This window comes from Bubalus kerabau, chromosome 1 (assembly GCF_029407905.1).
Source record: "Bubalus kerabau isolate K-KA32 ecotype Philippines breed swamp buffalo chromosome 1, PCC_UOA_SB_1v2, whole genome shotgun sequence".
NCBI classification, from domain to species: domain Eukaryota; kingdom Metazoa; phylum Chordata; class Mammalia; order Artiodactyla; family Bovidae; genus Bubalus; species Bubalus kerabau.
Genome location: NC_073624.1, coordinates 188238691 through 188256825, shown reverse-complemented (window position 1 = coordinate 188256825; position 18135 = coordinate 188238691). Strand labels below are relative to the sequence as shown.

Genomic DNA, 18135 nt, shown 5'->3' with positions numbered 1-18135 from the left:
TGATGTCCGTTTAAACTTTACTCCTCTATAAGATGGGTACCATTATGAATCCCGTTTTACAGGTGGGGAGACGGAGACAACTGAGATTAGGTAACTCGTCCAGGCTCAATACAGTTTTCTCGACTGAATTAACACGTATTTCGGGTATTTTGTGGCTCTGCAACATGGTGCTCAACAAACTTGTCGCGAGCGAAGAAATGTTTTGTGCAGTTTTTAGCTGGTTATCCTCAAATCTCCACATGGCCCGCCCCTACACCTAAGCCCCGCCCCCAGCAGGCAACGGCGCGTCCCTATTTTGAGTTGAACCTTGTCTCTTACTATATCCAATGGCAGAGAACCGCTTAAGCCCTTCCTCCTGTGATAGCCAATGCGCGCTCTCTACCTTGAGCCGCTTTTCTTGTGGTACCCAATGGCCTTTAACTTCATATTCTGTCCCCCCTCAGAGGCGCGGGAGGCTATCAACGACGCGCCCCCAACAGTGATTGGATCTTCTTTCCTGTACTATCCAATGGCATGTTTCCTACTTAAGGTCCCGCCTCCCATGGCGGTCTATGGCCCGCCCCTCTGCCCTGGCTGCCTGCCTCTTCACTCTTTGAGAGCCTCTGTTTCCCTCCACCCACCTTTCCTCTTTCACCTCCCATAACCTCCTTCCCCACCCATTAGGCATCTTGGTCACGCCCCCTTGGATCTACCCGTTATCCAATCCCGTTAACTTGCTCTGCTCCAACCCCTCTTCTCATTGGTCCCCTTGTGCCTCTATCCCCGCACGTGGTTCTGAGCGACGTCGTCGCCCGCCCGTGACGACTGGAAGGCGGGACTTCCTGCGGGGCGCTGGCCAATAAACACACTCCGACCCGCTACCCCGGCCACCGCCCCCGCCCCCTCGACGCCCTGCTCCCGCCCCCAGCTTTGCCTCCCGCTGCCGCCGCCTCAGCCGCAGCCGCTGCCGCCGCTGCCGCTCTCCGCGGCCTGGGCCTCCCGCCGCCAGTATGCCGCACGCCTTCAAGCCCGGGGACTTGGTGTTCGCCAAGATGAAGGGCTACCCGCACTGGCCGGCCCGGGTGAGGCCGCGAGGGATATGGGCCAGTCGACGGAGAGTGGGGGTGGGGGGTGGGGCAGTTGGGGCCACGGCCTGAAAGACTTGCACACTGGAGGTCTGGGGGCCTCTGGGCCTGAGGAACCCGCGCGCCCGGAGTTTGGGGGGACCTGGGCCTGGGGGACCCGCTTGCCTCGAGGTGTGGGGGTCCCCAGCCTGTAGGACCCTCGCGCAGTGGTTGTGGGCGAACCTGAGCTCGGAGGTGTGAGCGTCCTGGACTTGGAAGAATTCGCCCGCTTGGGCTGTGGGGGGAACTTGGGCCTGGGGAACCCTAGCTCCGGGGATGTGGGGTGTCCAGAGCCTGGGGGTACTCGCTCTTGGGGTCCCAGAGCCTAGGGACATGGTTGTTGAGGGACCTGGGGCTGACGGACCAGGGTTCAAGTTTGAAGGCGGTGAAGGGAGCTGAGGAATTTGGGATTTGAGGAGAGAGCCCAAACTAAGGGAAGGAGGTACCCCAGAGAGAAGGATATCTTTGAGGGGACAACACGAAGCCAAGTTCTGAGGGGGATCCTGGAGAAACGTGTGAAGGGGTCTAGGGATAAGGGTTCCAGTAAGGGAGAAGAGTTGAAGGTCAAGGTTGAGACGTGCTCAGGAGGGCTAGTGCTTGGAGATAGGGCTGGGGGCTTGTGTTTACAAGGTCGCTGGAGCTGTGGGGGACTTGATTTGAAAATATGAGGCATCAGAGACCTGAGATTGGAGTAAGACTTGTTTGGGGGACCTCGGCACTTGTGCCCTGGGAGGAAACCCCTGCCAGACCCTGGTGGAGGAGTCTGGTTGGGGCATGGAGTGGGGGGTAGGGGGTGGGGAGGACGGCTTGGGATGGAGAGAGGCCTGAATCAGAGACCAGCTTCTGGTACTCAGGCTGGAGAGAGTGCTAGAGGAGGGGGTTGGGCCGAGAGGACTCTGGGGATCCCCTTTGGAGGAAGCTGGGATCCAGAGGTGATTCGAAGGGTCCAGGTCTGACGGAGTCTTGGGCAGGAGTCCCAGATTTCCAGAGTGAAGTTTCAGGCACTGTCTGTGGGGCAGCCCGGTGTGGAGGAGGGGCCCAGAGGTGGTTGTCATCCCCAAGTCAAAGTCACTCCAGGACCAGAGTTGGTGGAATATGCACCGTAGGACTGAAGGAGTTTGGAGGGGGAAGCAGGTGAAGGATGAAGCTGAAGTTTCGTCAGGAACAGGAGGAGCTCAGGAGTGGCCTGGGAGATACTCTGGGATGCCTGGAGATTCCAGCCTTGCTCCCTGCCAAACTCGGCCTGCCTCTGGGTGGAAGTAAGCAGAAGGGCATTGCCCAGGGCTGGGTGTTTGATTGCAGAGAGGCCACCATAAGATGCCAAGAGTGGGCTCAAGGACCACTAACCAGGCAGCGCTGAGAGTGGTCCACAGCTGGTGGTGCTGCTGCCAGGATGTCTGGGCTTCAGGCTCAGAGGCAGGTCCTGGGTGAGGTCAGAGCAGAAGTAGGCCTGGAAGCCCTGGCCAGCTGGTCTTCAGGGTGATGCAGTTTGGTGATGCTTGCGATGGACATCTGGGCCCCAAGGACTTTGAAGAGTAGCCCAGAGAACTGAGGAAGGACGTTTGGGGTAGAGGACAGGGAAGGTTCCAACTGCCCCCAGACTGTGAAGAGGACAGGAAGGAATTAATGGGGACCAGAGAACCCATTGTAACCTGATTTGCTAGGGCTCACTTTCTTGGGAGCACCAGAGTGATGAAACTTTACCGACACTTCCATTCCTCCCGGAGTACCAGCTTCTCCCTCTCCTCTGCCCCCCCCCCCCCCCCCTCGCTCCCCTCCCGCCTCTGCTAGCTCTGGAAGCCCAGAGATCTTCCACGCACCTGATTGGAAGGGAAGGGGCTGCTTGCCTCCTGTGGGGAGATGACTGACAACTGCTGGAGCCCATGGGCCTGCAGGGAGAGGGTGGGACTTCCTGGATGCTCGGGGCCTGTCTCCTGCAGCCCACCCCCCACCCTCTGCCTCCTTGGAGCTGCCAGCTGCAGCCTCTGGGAGCGGGATCACCGATCGCCTCTTTGCGCGAGGGGGTCCCGTGGGAGGGTCCTGGGAGTTCACAGAAGCAGGGCTTGGCCCCACCCCCTGGCTGCTTAGAGCTTTTGGCTTTGCCCAGGTTAAACACCTACCTTGGGGAAAGTGGGGTGGGGGTGGGGGGGTGGCGGGGGAACAACGACACAGGTATGCAGTGGTTGGGGGGTGGGGTGGGGGGAAGCGCTGCTCAGAAGAAGGCAGAGGCCTAATTAGAAGGTGATGCGTCTTCCTCCCTGAAAGGGCCCCTCCCCCCATCATGCTTCTGTCCAAGTAACAGCCGATTTCTTACGGGTTTCATGGGTCACTGGGTGAAGCTGCTCCCAACCCCCTAGCAGGCCCCTCACTGGCCTCTTCCTACAGATCGATGACATCGCTGACGGTGCCGTGAAGCCCCCGCCCAACAAGTACCCCATCTTCTTCTTTGGTACACACGAAACGTAAGTGTCCCCCGCTGGGGGCGGCTTCTTGCCACCTGGTGCCTCCAAGGTGGCCTGGCTCACAGGGCCCGGCCCTGCGTTTCCTTTCTCCAGAGCCTTCCTGGGACCCAAGGACCTGTTCCCCTACGACAAGTGTAAAGACAAGTACGGGAAGCCCAACAAGAGGAAAGGCTTCAATGAAGGCCTGTGGGAGATCCAGAACAACCCCCACGCCAGCTATAGCGCACCTCTAGTGAGTCCTTGCCTGGGGAGGTGGCGGGCACGCGGGCACACCCGGAAACAGAGGTGGTCTTAGCGCCCCTCTGGTGAGTCGGGGCGGGGGCGGGCACAGGTGCACCGGGGAAGAGAGGTTGTCTTAGCGCACCTCTGGTGAGTCGGGGCAGGGAAGGCAGCGGACGCGCGCACATCCGGAACCAGAGGTGGTCTTAGCGCGCCTCTGGTGAGTCTGTGCGGGAGAGGGCAGCAGGCACTCAGGCACCGGGGACCAGAGGTCGTCTTAGCTTGTCCCATCAAAAAGGAGCGGCCTCTGGACCATGGCTCCTCCCACTGGGCACCTCTGACATTTGGGGGCCCAGTCGCTTTCTGTAGGGGGCTGTCCTGGGTACTGTTGGGGAGGGGGAAGCATCCACAGCCCCTCACCCCCTTGATGCCTGTAGCTTCTCCTTTACCCAGTTGTGCCAACCAAACATATCTGCATGCATTGCCAACTGTCCCCTGAGTCAGGTGGAGGGGTGCAGGGTCCCACCCTGCTTCCCCCAAGACCCACAGCTCTAGAATTAACCTGAATGTATAGCAGTGTTGTGAGAGCTCCTAAGAAACCTTTGTTTTCTAAGGAAAAAAATATTTTTCTTTCAATAACACCGTTTCCTTCCCCCCCTTACTGCCAGGTTTTCAGACACGGGAAAAGGGTGTAATGAGAACACTTGCTGAGGTGGGAAAGAAACCCTAAGAGTCACAGAGACAACATCTGAGTGCCAGATTACCATCTGAACATTCAGGGGAAAAAGGGAATTTAGAGAAGCTGAAGTTAAATTTGTTCAAAAAAAAAAAAAAAAAAAGCCATGGGAAGCTGAGGGTGAAGTGGGGGATGGGTGCCTCGCTCTGCGTGTTTGGAGTTGTGATGCAGAGTGGGTGGCGGGGTGGCCTGGCCTCAGGAGTTGTGGGCTCCAGGTTGGCCGAGAGACTAAGCAAATTGACTGCAGGGCTCAGAGCTCAGCTGTTAGGGAAGAAATGGACATCCGGCGTGGTCTGTGGGCAGGGAAACAGGAGTCAGAGGATCTTTCTGGTTTCTGTGAATGAAGGTCTGTGTAGCTCTGCAGCATCTGGTCCTGCTTGAGAACACAAGGTCTCGAGATGGTCTTCATGCGCCTCTCCTGTGGCTCTGTCCACCCACCAATTTGGCCCGCCCTCTTGTATAGACAGACCCCTGGGGCGTGAGGGCCGTGCACTAGGCTGGGGATCAGGAATCCCAGGTGAAACCGACGCACCTCCTGTCTTCTGGGAGCTCACTGTCCAGAACTCAGGAGTCCATTCCGCGGATCTCTCCTCTGCTGAAGGTTTGGCAGGCCCACCTTTCCTGCATGTGTGTGCTGTCTTACTTGCGCCTCCTGCGAAGAGTCTGGGAGATGGATGTTCCCCTTGTGTTGGTGCCAGCCTTTCTCCGGGCTTTGCACGTTCCCAACTTGGGTAAAGGGATTGGACATCCTTTAAGGTAGTTGACGAGATCCTTTTCTGGCCCCAACCCAAGTTCTAGTTCATCTTGTCTTAAGCTTCTTGCCTCCTGGTGAATCATCGCACCATTTAGTATTTATTACACACCCGCAGCCTGTAAAGTACAGAATAGATAGATGCCTGCCCTCGAGGAAATGAAACTAAAAAACAGTGTGGCTCTGATACTCAATCATCTCCGCACAGACTCCCCAAGTTAAGAAGTTGCTGTAATGTATTACTGCTCTCTGGTTCTCGGACCTGTCAGTGCTTCCAAAGCGAACATTGGTTTCAAAACATGGATCCCAGGGCCCCACCCCGAGAGGTTTAGGTGTGGTGGTTTAGGGCTGAGGCCTGGGCACCTCGAGGCATTTCGCCTCCCTCATTGTCACTTCTCCCGGGGCCCATCCACAGCAGTCTTCTGAAAGTGCTGCTTTTTGAGGGTGCCCCAACAGTCTGTCTTTTCATCCTATACGTTTTTAGTTTATTTTTACATTTCAGGTGGGAGTACAGACTCCTGTACAAGACTGAAAAGTGCAAAAGGGCGGCCGCTCTGTCTCCCTTTCTTCTTAAGGTAGCCCCAGCCTCCAGTGTCTTGTGTTTCCTTCCAAAATTCTCTGTTCACGTAGCACCCTGCATAGCTGCCTTTTTGGAAACCCTCATGGAAAAAACAAGAGAGTTCCAGAAGAACATCTATTTCTGCTTTATTGACTATGCCAAAGCCTTTGACTGTGTGGATCACAATAAACTGCGGAAAATTCTGAAAGAGATGGGAATACCAGGCCACCTGACCTGCCTCTTGAGAAATCTGTATGCAGGTCAGGAAGCAACAGTTAGAACTGGACATGGAACAACAAACTGGTTCCAAATAGGAAAAGGAGGATGTCAAGGCTGTATATTGTCACCCTGCTTGTTTAACTTCTATGCAGAGTATATCATGAGAAACGCTGGATTGGAAGAAGCACAAGCTGGAATCAAGATTGCCGGGAGAAATCTCAATAACCTCAGATATGCAGATGACACCACCCTTATGGCAGAAAGTGAAGAGGAACTCAAAAGCCTCTTGATGAAAGTAAAAGCGGAGAGTGAAAAAGTTGGCTTAAAGCTCAACATTCAGAAAATAAAGATCATGGCATCCAGTCCCATCACTTCATGGGAAATAGATGGGGAAATAGTGGAAACAGTGTCAGACTTTCTTTTTCTGGGCTCCAAAATCACTGCAGATGGTGACTGCAGCCATGAGATTAAAAGACACTTACTCCTTGGAAGGAAAGTTATGACCAACCTAGATAGCATATTCAAAAGCAGAGACATTACTTTACCAACAAAGGTCTGTCTAGTCAAGGCTATGGTATTTCCTGTGGTCATGTATGGATGTGAGAGTTGGACTGTGAAGAAGGCTGAGCGCCGAAGAATTGATGCTTTTGAACTGTGGTGTTGGAGAAGACACTTGAGAGTCCCTTGGACTGCAAGGAGATCCAACCAGTCCATTCTGAAGGAGATCAGCCCTGGGATTTCTTTGGAAGGAATGATGCTAAAGCTGAAACTCCAGTACTTTGGCCACCTCATGCGAAGAGTTGACTCATTGGAAAAGACTCTGATGCTGGGAGGGATTGGGAGCAGGAGGAGAAGGGGACGACAGAGGAGGAGATGGCTGGATGGCATCACTGACTTGATGGACATGAGTCTGAGTGAACTCCGGGAGTTGGTGATGGACAGGGAGGCCTGGTGTGCTCTGATTCATGGGGTCGCAAAGAGTCGGACATGACGGAGCAACTGAACTGAACTGAATGCTCCACTTGGCTTTATTCCCCACAACTGGTCCCCCTTGTCGTGCAGAGAACAGCTTCATTCTTTTCGACAGCCTTCACTTGGTGTGCTCCCACCAGGAGCGTGCGGCCGGACCTGTTCCCACATCCCCCCGCCAAGCCAGGAAATAGGAAACGGTGTCTCAGAGTGGTTCTAGCTGTGTCCCAGCTGAGGTGGGCTGTTGGGGTGGGAGGTTGGCAGCCTCTTCCCCACTTTACAGCTGAGCACACTGAAGCCTGGAGCATTCACTTGATTTCCCAGAGGGACCTAGCTAGAATGTGAGACCGGGACCAGGGGCTTTTACATTTTTGCGGCTGGTCACCCTGTGGGGCGTCCTGAGTACTGTGGGCTATGGAGCAGCATCTCTGGTCCCACCCACTTGATGCTAGGACCACCCCCCCCCCCACCATCTTGATAGTCCGAATGTCTCTAGACATTGCTAGATGCCCCCCAGGGGACAGAATCACCCCTGGCTGAGAACCACTGACCTAGGATCCCAGTTGATAACCTCTTTGTGACCTGGCAGAAGAGGAGGTGACGGGACCCGTCCCACTAGCCAGTTCGTGCTGCGCTGGGACTCAAACCCAGGCCTCACGTCTCCTAGGCTGAAATGCTTTTCTGGCCAGTGCAAGGCGGGTGGGGTCCTGGCAAGGCAGGCAGGCCCGGAGACTGACCAGCCTCTCTCCAGCCCAGACCTTGGCCCTCCATCCTCCTCTGGCCACCCAGCTGCACACCCTCACTGCTTCTGGCTCCCAATTCCTAGCTTCTATGGTGTTTCCCATCACCCTAGAGCCTCCACCACATACACACACCCTCATACTCTTTCACTCCTTGCTTTTTTCTCGACTAGCGTGGCCCCTGACTGTAATGACACCAAGGAAATGTGGCCTTAATTTTTAGTTTTTTCCCCCAATGTTCTTTTTTTTTTTTTTTTTAATATTTATTTGGCTGCATTGGGTCTTAGTTGCCACACATGGGATCTTCAATCTGCATTTTGGCATGTGGGATCTTTAGTTGTTGCATATGGGGCTAGTTCCCTGATCAGGGATCGAGCCTGGGCCCCCTGCATTGGGAGCTCGGAGTCTTAGCCACTGGAGCACCAGGGAAGTGCCCTCTCCTGCCACTTTCTTCTCTTCCCTGCACCCCAGCCACACCCACCTCTTTGGTTCCTAAGGAGAGCTTCATTCATGCCTGTGCTATACAGTAGGACCTTATTGTTGTTGGTATGCTGTTTTGTTTGTTATTTGAGGCATGTGGGATCTTAGATCCCTGACCAGGGATTGAACCCATGACCCCTGCAGGGGAAGCATGGAGTCCTAACCACTGGATCGCCAAGGAAGTCCAGTAGGACCTTGTTATTAATCCATTCTATATATAGTAGTTTGCATCTGTAATCCCAGCCTCCCAATCCTCTCTCATCCCCCTACCCCTGGACAAACAAGCCTGTTCTCTATGCCTGTGAGTCTGTTTCTGTTTCATAGGTATGTTCATTTGTGTCATATTACATTATTTTAAAAAAGTTTTTATTGGAGTATATTTGACTCACAATGTTGTGTTTCAGGCGTACAGAAAAGTGAATCGGTTATACATACACATGTATCTCCTCTTTTAGATTCTTTTCCCATGTAAGTCATTATAGAGTGTTGTGTAGAGTTCCCTGTGCTATGCAGTAGGCCTTCATTAGTTGCCTCTTTTATATATAGCAGTGTGTACATGTCAGTCACAGTCTTCCAATTTATCCCTCCTCTTCCTCTCCCCCATAATGATCGTAAGTCCATTTTTAACATCTGTGATTATATTTCTTTTATAAATAAGTTCCTTTGCACCATTTTATGGATCTCACATATAAGCAATATCATACAGTACTTGTCTTTTTCTTCCTGACTTGCTTCACTTAGTTTTATCCTAGATGGATAAACATCTCTAGGTTTATCCATCTTGCTGCAAATAGCATTATTTCATTCTTTTTATGGCTAAGTGGTATTCCTTTGTATATATATGCCACATCGTTATCCACTCATCTATCAATGGACAGGTTGTTTTCCACGTCTTGGTTATTGTTGTAAATAGTGCTGCAGTGAACATTGGGGCACATGTATATTTTCAAATTATAATTTCCTCTTGATATAAGCCCAGGAGTGGGATTGCTAGATCATATGGCAACTCTATTTTTAGTTTTTTTGAGGGTCCTCCTTACTGTTTCCCATAGTGGGCTGCACCAGTTTACATTCCCACCAGCAGTGTTGAAAGGGTCCCTTGAAATGGCCATGGCTGGTCTCCCACTGGATTGTAAGCTCCCTGGGGGCAGGGCCCACACCCTGTTCTCTGGGTGGTACCATCCACCTGGCACAGTGCCTGGCACCTGGCCTCTGCTTACAGACGAGCCCAGCACTCAGTGAGCATGGGGGCGGTGCTGGCTGTGTTTGCTGTTTCCTTGGCTGTTACTGCCTGAACTGATGTTTTGGGTAAAACAGAAATAGAAGTGCCTTGAAGTTCACGCTCAGAGGTCCTGTCCTAGGTCGGTCTCCTCCTCATCAGTACTTGGAATAATAATACTTTTTACAAAAGTCAAACCTCCATGGACCTCCTACCAGTCTGAGCATTGGCCTAAGTACGCCACTCTGTCTCACCCGACCACAGCCCCGTGAGACCAAAGCAGTCTTGTCCCCACGGCTCAGATGTAGGAACTGAGGCCCAGAGGCTTAAGTCACTGGCCCAGGGTTTGTCCTCAGATCCCGCAGTGCCCAGCACTCATGGGTCCATCTCGCCCTCTGCCTCAGCCCTTGGAGCTCCCTGGGCCTCAGTTCCCCCGTTTGGAGAGCAAGCAGACCGGATCCTGACACTCGAGACCTGGCCTGTGGGTGCGGTCCGTGCGACAAGCTCTGTGGTGACCTGCTGTCTCTGTCCCCCACCCCCCAGCCGGTGAGCTCCTCCGACAGCGAGGCCGCTGAAGCGGACAGGGCAGGTGGCAGCGAGGATGACGAGGACCGGGGGGTCATGGCCGTCACAGCTGTGACCGCTGCAGCCACTGGTGACAGGATGGAGAGCGACTCTGACTCTGACAAGAGCAGCGACAACAGCGGCCTCAAGCGGAAGGCTGTGGCCTTGAAGGTAGGGACAGGGCACGCCTGTCCTGTGGGGGCTGGGCCCTTCCTCTTCCTCAGAGGCCTCATCTGGCCGCCTACTCTCCCTCCCCGGCCTTTCCTTCTTATGGTTTTTAGTACATTCACAAAGTTGTGCCAGCGTCACCTCTGTCAGTTCCAGAACTTTCCATCACCCCCAAAAGAAACCCCATCCCGTTTGGCAGTCCCCCATGTCCCTACCCACAGCCCCTAGTAACCATGACCCCACTCTGTCTGTCTGTGGATCTGCCTGTTCTGGACGTTTCCATCAGTGGAATCACACCCTGTGTGTCCTGTGTCTGCTTCTCTCACTGAGCATTGTTGTTCTAACAGTCCATCCACATGGTAACGAATGTCAGGGCTTCTCTCCTTTGCATGGCTGAGAGATGCTCCCAGGTGTGGAAGGACCACATTTGTTTATCCATCATCTTTTTCTGGCCATTTGGGATGTTTCCAATGGGGGACCATCACAGATAACACAGCTGTGAACATTCATTCATGTACAAGTTTTGCATGGACATGAGTTTGAAATTCTTTTGGATGTATTCTCTTTCCTGCTTCCTCCCAACCCCTTCCTCTGCCTTGTGACTGCTTCTGAATATTCGGGTGCAGAGTGAAAGGATTAGGATCTAACAGCAAATTCTTTTGGTGGAGGGAGGCATTCTTTTATTTATTTCTTGCCCTTGCCACACAGCATGCAGGATCTTAGTTTTGCAACCAGGGATCAAACCTGTGCCCCCTGCAGTGGACGTGCAGAGTCTTAACCACTGGACTGCCAAGGAAGGCCCTTTTTTTATGATTTTTAAAAATATTTGGTTCCAATTATAATAATAAACCATGATCATTGTAGATAAATTAAAAGGTATGAAAAGCATAAAGCAGTGAGTGAAAAATGCCCAAAATCTCTGAGGGGGTTTTTGTGCCAAAGGACTGGAAGCATTCTGCTGTGTTTCTGTGCGCTCTCGAGTGTGATCAAGTGTGTGTGTGTGTGTGTGTGTGTGTGTGTGTGTGTGTGTAAAGCACAGACTGGCAATCATGCACACAGTATGTGTCTTGCTGGTTTTCCACCTAATAGACAAGCATTTCCTTGTCCTTAACTATTACTTGAAGGTTCAATTTTCAGTGGTTGAGAAGTAATCTCTGATATGGATGAATTCTGACTAACATATTGTTAAGAGTATTGGACCTTTGGCTTCTCCACTTGGCACTTTTTTTTACAAGTCTCAGTTGTTTCTGTTTACAGTTGTTGGAGGAGTTAACAGAAATATGTCAAATGTCCTCCTCCCATCCTACCCCTTAGAGAGAAACCAGAATTTGTAGGTTAACATGTATTCAGGTTTTATTTTTTGCTTTCATCTTTGTGTTAAATGAATGTCATTATTACAGTTCCTTTTCCCCATACTAGGGAGACACTTAGACAGTCTCTTTCATTGTTACCCAGCTCCCTAGCTCATTTTTGGTGTTCCTTTCCCCATGGTTGGCAGGGGCAGGGAGGGGGATGGTCTGTGTCTTTCTGCCAGGTCTCTGTGTATTTGAGTCCTTTAGGAATTTTTCATGAGTGGAATCGGGTCGTATTTGTCCTCTGTGACTGGCTTCTCTCACTGAGCATAATGTCTAGGTTCAGTATACCTGGTTTTTATCAGATTCTCAAAGGGGTTCCTCCCCCTCCAAAAGCTTCCTAGGCTGTGGGTGCTCCATCAAGCACAAGGCCTTTCTCAGTTGCTGATCCATTTGGGCTGCTCCCCTTTTAGATGTCGGTCTCAAAACGAACTCGAAAGGCCTCCAGCGACCTGGATCAAGCCAGCATGTCTCCATCTGAGGAGGAGAACTCAGAAAGCTCCTCCGAGTCAGAGAAGACCAGTGACCAGGTGAGCAGGTGGCTAGAGCGAGAGCACAGGGGAGGGATGCTCGGGCGGGGCCGCGTATGGGCCTGCTGCCTGTGGGTCCCATGTCCAGCTCCCTCCTCTCCACCCAGGACTTCACCCCTGAGAAGAAAGCTGTTGTCCGGGCCCCACGGCGGGGCCCCCTTCCAGGACGGAAGAAAAAGGTACAGAGGTTTGGTTTGGTTTCCTTCCCACATGGTGGCCTGGGAAAGTTCCTTGCACATCTCTCCATGGTCAGCAGCCACGGCCCTCTGTTAGGGGCAGTCTGTTTTTGGAGGAGAGGAGGCCATAGCCCCAGGGTAACCCCAGAGCCCACTGACATCTGCCTCACCTTCACTCCTAGCTTTGCTCTGGTTTCCAAGCACAGTGTGCACAGAGCACTTCCCCGGAGGAGGCTACCCTGCTCCCTGGAGAGGGACTTATAAGCCCATTTGGGAAACGAGATGCTAGGGTCGGAAGGGGCCAGCCAGGGTCCTATTAGGGGCCCCGAGAGAGAGAGAGAGAGAGAGAGAGAGAGAGAGAGAGAGAGAGGAGAGGAGGGAGAATGTGTGTGTGTGTGTGTGTGTGTGTGTGTGCCTGTGCCTGAATATGTGTACATGGGTATGGTGTGTGCATGAATGTGTATGTAGCAGTTTGTGTTCTCACATGTGCAAGGGCCTGTGTGTGTACAAGCATGTGTATACAAGCATGGTATCTGGGTGTGCACATGTACCAGTGTGTGTGTGTGTGTGTGTGTGTGGACATGATATAGTGTGTGCGCGTATGTTGGAGTGTGTTGTTTTATGTGTACAATAGAATTTGCATATGTGTGTGAAAGCATGTGTCCTGTCTGCACGTGTACAAGTGTGTTGTGTCTGTACAAGTGTGTGTGTCAGTGTGTGAGCGTGGGCTGTGTGTGCATGTACCTGTGTGTGTCAGCATGTCTCAATCAGTGTGTCTCCTGCAGAGGAGGGGGTGGTCCAGGGGGGTGCTGACACCCTCACCGGGTGAATCGTGCTGCCTGGGCTTCCTGGTTCTGGGCCAGAAGGAAAGGTCTCCAGCTGGGGGAGGGGTGCACCCCCCTCTCCCCAACTCTCACTCTGCCCGGCCTCCTCCAGAAGGCGCCCTCTGCATCAGACTCGGACTCCAAAGCAGAATCTGACGCAGCCAAGGCCGAGCCAGTGCCCCCAGTGAGGTCGCAGTCATCGTCCTCCCCTTCTTCCTCCTCTTCCTCCTCGGACTCGGAAGTGTCAGTCAAGAAGCCTCCGCGGGGCCGGAAGCCAGGTAGGTTTGCTGCGCGGGGCCTGGGCCTGGGCCTGGCCTGGTGGGGCTGGGTGGGGCTGGGGGAGGCCCTCCAAGAGATGATACTCTCCTCCCCCAGATGCGGGCGAGCTTACCCCTCTTTTCTTCTGCAGCCGAGAAACCTCCGCCCAAGCCCCGCGGGCGGAAACCTAAGCCTGAGCGGCCGCCCACCAGCTCCAGCAGCGACAGGTGGGTGCAGGGACTTGGCAGGGGCGCAGGTGGCGGGTGGGTGCGGGGCCCGGGATGGGGAGCACTAGGTGGGTGCAGGGCCCTGGGGCGGGGCGCAGGCGGCAGGCAGGTATGGCTTGAGGCCCCATGATGGCGTGCTCACTGGCCCGCGCCTTCAGCGACAGCGACGAGGTGGACCGCATTAGCGAGTGGAAGCGCCGGGACGAGGAGCGGCGGCGCGAGCTGGAGGCGCGGCGGCGCCGGGAACAGGAGGAGGAGCTGCGGCGGCTGAGAGAGCAGGAGAAGGAGGAGAAGGAGCGGCGGCGCGAGCGCGAGCGTGGGGAGGCGGTGCCTGGGGGCAGCGCGGGCAGCAGCGGCGACGAGCTCAAGGACGACGACGAACCGGTCAAGAAGCGCGGCCGCAAGGGCCGGGGTCGGGGCCCGCAGTCGTCCTCCGACTCGGAGCCCGAGGCCGAGCTGGACAGAGAGGTATGTCTGTGTAGCACCGGCTGAGCGCCGGGACCAGAGACGGGGCAGCAAAGGCGGCCCGGAAATGCGGGAACCCCCTGCTGATGAGCTGACATCGGAGGGGTCAGTGCCTTGAGGGGCGGGCAGGGTGACAACTGGGGCGACAGGGCTTCCATCTCAAATAGGATGGACCTCATGGGCTGCAGGTGGGCAGCTGACATTAAGTAAGGAGGTGAGTGAAGTGAGAGATCTGGGAAGATACTTGGGGGAGGGGCTTTCAGGCAGAGAGGCACTGCACATGCAAAGGCCCTGGGGCAAGACTGCACCTGGTGTGCTGGAGGGACAGTGAGACCTGTGTGTCTGGAGCAGAGTGAGCCAGGGAGAGAGAGGGAGGGCAGCCAGGGGATGGGGCAGCTCACGCAGGGCCTGGTAGCCCTCTGGAGGACTTGGTTGTTTATGTGGGAGCCCTGGAAGTCTGAGCAGAGATGGGGTGGGTGCGCATGGGTACCCTCTGGCTGCCGAGTTGGGGGATGGCTTGTGGGTGGGTAAGGGAGCAATGAGGCCTCTTGTGACTGTCAGCTCCCAGCCTCATGGCTCTCACAGGCCAGCCTGAGCCCAGGAATCTCAGAGCTCCCAGGCCCGTTGCCTTTTGGTGTGAGCCTAGGAGCCCACTCTAGGGACAGTGGAGGGGAACAATGCCCTGTTCTCTCCCCATCACTCTCTTTGTCACAAAGTCGGGGGGCCATGTGCCCTGGCATAGGAAGTGTCCTGCTCAGCCAGAGGAATGCAGTGGGGCCCCCCACTGCTGGGTAGTCCTTTCAGGGCTGAGAAGCTTCTGCATGGGGATGGGCTGGACATGAGGTCCATTCCACCTGGTCTAGCAGCTCCCATCCAGGTGGAGATGGTGGCAGGGTGTGTTGAGCTGTATCTGTAAGGGTACAGCTTGGAGTCCAGCGAGTTCCCTTTGCCCGCTGCTCCAGCCCCTTTCGTTCCCTGGTTGCTGCAGGTGAAGAAATCAGCTAAGAAGCTGCAGCCACAGAGCACAGAGCCTGCGAGGAGACCCAGCCAGAAGGAGAAGAGGGGGCGTTCTGAGGAAAAGCCACGTGCCAGGTCTGGTCCCATGCTGCCCCCCCCCCCCCAAGGCTCCTTTGGCCCCACAACTCAGGGGAGGGCCCTGGGGTCCAAAGTCAGTCTTGGAGACTGCAGCAGTTGAAGTATCTGGTTCTCAGGACTCCATCAGGTTGTGCAGGAGCCTTCCCCTGGGTGACCCTATCCACAGGGCACCAAGCTGTATCTGGGGCACCTGTGGTTGTCACACTGGGGGGCTCCTGGCATCTGATGGGTGGGGGCCACAGAGGCTGCTCCTATCCCACAATGCCAAGATCGGCCAGCAGAGGATGACCTGGGCCAGACCGCCGAGCAGGACGTGGAATTGGAGCTGCAGTAATGTGTCTGCTGCCATTTCTTAGTGTCAGATCAGAGCCTGTAGTAACTCATGTGCTGGGGTTTATGTAACTAACCTCTGACTGTTAGTCACCTGTTGAAAAAAAAATGTTACCTGCTTCCTAGAGGAAGGACTGATCTCTCTGGTCCCCTCGGGCACTGCCCTCAACTGGATCGGGTGGGCTCTGGTCCCTGGAGGGGACGTGGGTCAGGGGCCCGCTGAAGGCATGGCTGACTCTCCACAGGCCTGTGAAAGTGGAGCGGACCCGGAAGCGGTCAGAAGGGTTCCCGCCAGACCGGAAGGTTGAGAAGAAGAAAGGTGAGGAGGGGCTGCACAGCGCTGGCTGCAGCCTGGGGTCTTCAGGAGGGACGAGGGGCAGCCCTGGAAGAGCAAGTGGCTCCTGTCAGCGGAGACTCTACTCAGGCCCTGCGCTGCCTGCTCTCCTACCTGCAGAGCCCTCCGTGGAGGAGAAGCTACAGAAGCTGCACAGCGAGATCAAGTTCGCCCTGAAGGTTGACAATCCGGTGAGACCTTCCTTGGGGTACAGAGGTCACGGCTAGGTCCCCCATCCTCTGACTGCTGGAGCTTCCTGAGAGGTCTCAGAACCCTGAGGCAAAACCAGGCTACCCGGGGTGGGTGCCCCCCAGATGAGGGCCAGCCTGGCCTGTTGGGTGTAGTTCTCTGCACCTCCACCAGGTGGTGCCACGTGAGTTCTGGTCCTTCCCACTGTCCTGGGCTTCCTGTAACTTGGCCCTCCCCCCCGCACCCTCTTGGCCCCCAAGAACCCCCTCAACTAGATGCTGACGCTGCTGACTGCTCTCTTCGCCTGCAGGATGTGAAGAGGTGTCTGAATGCCTTGGAGGAACTAGGGACCCTGCAGGTGACCTCACAGATCCTTCAGAAGAACACGGATGTTGTGGCCACTTTGAAAAAGGTATGGCAGGGCCAAGGGATCGAAGGGGCTGGGGGCATGGGCCTGCTCTGGGAGCTGGGCTGCCTGTGGTCATCGAGGAGGAAGCCATGCTCATGGGAGGCACCGCCAGGGGTGGTGGTGATAAGGGAGGGTCTCGGGACCGGGGTGAGGCGGCTGCACCTCCTGAGACAGGCCTCTTGGTGAGCCAGATCCGCCGCTACAAGGCTAACAAGGAGGTGATGGAGAAGGCGGCGGAGGTCTACACCCGGCTCAAGTCTCGGGTCCTGGGACCAAAGATCGAGGCCATCCAGAAGGCGACCAAAACCGGTTCAGAGAAGGAGAGGGCCGAGGCGGAAAAGGCCGAGGAAGTGCTGGCTGGAGAGGAGGCCCCCACAGAGAGGGTGGAGGATGAAGCGAGCACTGGTGAGGAGCTCAAGGGAGGGACCAAGGTGGCCGGCAGGGCCCTGAGCATGGGCCGGTGCTCCCCCCAGACTGCCTGGGGACATGATCCATTGGCACTGGCCGTGCAGGCTGGCTGTGTCCACAAGGTGGCCGGTGCTTGGGCCACACACCCCTGTGCCGCTCACAGGCACTGCCCTCAGAGTCAGGTAGTCTGAGAGGCCATGTGTGTGCTGCCAGGTGTGCGAGTGTTACTGGAGCAGGCGGTCATGGAGGTCTGGGAGGAGGGAGGGCCGTGGGTGAGCCGAGAGGAGCAAGGGCCGTGGCTGTTGGGCCAGAAGGGCGTGTCTTCTGGGAGCAGAGGGGTCATGTGGTCCTGGTGAGATGCTTGGAGCAGCCTGGCAGGTGGGCATCGGCAGGGAGTCAGCAGAGCCGAGGCTGCCCAGGAACAGTAGAGGCCGTGTTTTTTCTGTGTCTCTTGGATCTGGCCGTGGCAGGGTTTTTCCTGGTGTTGTCGGCCGTTAGTTGACCGGCCCGTCCCATCTTCAGGCTGTATGGTCGGGGCTGGCTGGAGAAGGACCCACACGCAGCCTGCTGTCCCCGTGTGTCTGGTGGCTCAGGGGTGGAACAGTGGAAGCAGAGACACAAACGGGTTGAGGGCCCTTGAGATTTGCATGTTGCTCATGCACTTCAGACAGGGTTGCAGGGTCCCCGATGGTAGCCCCCTGCTGTGACCCATGAGCCTCTCTCCCACAGACCTCTCAGCTCCCGTGAACGGCGAGGCCGCGTCCCAGAAGGGGGAGAGCACCGAGGACAAGGAGCCAGAGCAAGTACAGAACTCGGAGGAGGGGCTGGGGGGTGGCTCCTCCGAAGACCTGTTACACAATGAGTAAGTGTCACCCCAGCCACAGGGCCCATTTCTGGAGAAGGCACCCCAGTCTGAGCCACTCTCAGTGGGGTCCAGGCCAAACGGACTTCGTGCCGCATGCTGACCCCCCAGCCCCATGGAGGGAGCTCTGAACTCAGAGCTGCCCTGAGCCTGGGCTTGGGGTGGGGGGTGGACTGGCTTCCTCCTGACGCCCGCCGTGGGGAACAATGGTGCCTTCCTGTGTGTGGCGGGGCTGCAAGGGGAGTGAGTTGGCCTCTGTAGGAGGGGCAGACAGACAGGTGTCCTGCTTACCCTGCCCCTACCATCCTCCCCCAGCACCGTGAGGGAGGGCCCCGACCTGGATGGGCCCGGGAAGGAGTGGCTGGACCGAGAGCGGCTGCGGATGGACTCGGAGTCCCTGGACGAGGAGGAGAGCTGAGCCGGGCAGCCTGCGGCCAGGCCCTGCCATCCTGAGCAGCTGCCCAGTGGCCGGCCTGGCTCCTTCCTG

At 55.7% G+C, this 18135-nt stretch overlaps 1 protein-coding gene across 1 annotated transcript; it reads left to right on the top strand.

The window, feature by feature from the left end:
• The first annotated feature begins 897 nt into the window (after positions 1-897).
• HDGFL2 (HDGF like 2) lies at positions 898-18103 on the top strand. Its single transcript, XM_055546898.1, has 16 exons — positions 898-1061; positions 3489-3565; positions 3659-3797; positions 10001-10192; positions 11955-12071; positions 12179-12250; positions 13184-13349; positions 13481-13556; positions 13715-14024; positions 15010-15113; positions 15692-15765; positions 15901-15971; positions 16280-16381; positions 16570-16783; positions 17516-17648; positions 17964-18103. The coding sequence occupies exons 1-16, from the start codon at positions 990-992 to the stop codon at positions 18064-18066; spliced, it is 2022 nt and encodes a 673-aa protein (XP_055402873.1). The 5' UTR covers positions 898-989; the 3' UTR covers positions 18067-18103.
• Positions 18104-18135: the final 32 nt, after the last annotated feature.

What these genes read in the sequence shown, in the direction of transcription:
- HDGFL2 (XM_055546898.1), top strand. Translation starts at nt 990, where the DNA reads ATGCCGCACGCCTTCAAGCCCGGGGACTTGGTGTTCGCCAAGATGAAG. An exon ending in TTCTTTGGTACACACGAAAC is followed by an intron (nt 3,566 to 3,658) that starts GTAAGTGTCCCC and finishes TCCTTTCTCCAG; the next exon opens with AGCCTTCCTGGGACCCAAGG. An exon ending in GGAGGATGAAGCGAGCACTG is followed by an intron (nt 16,784 to 17,515) that starts GTGAGGAGCTCA and finishes TCTCTCCCACAG; the next exon opens with ACCTCTCAGCTCCCGTGAAC.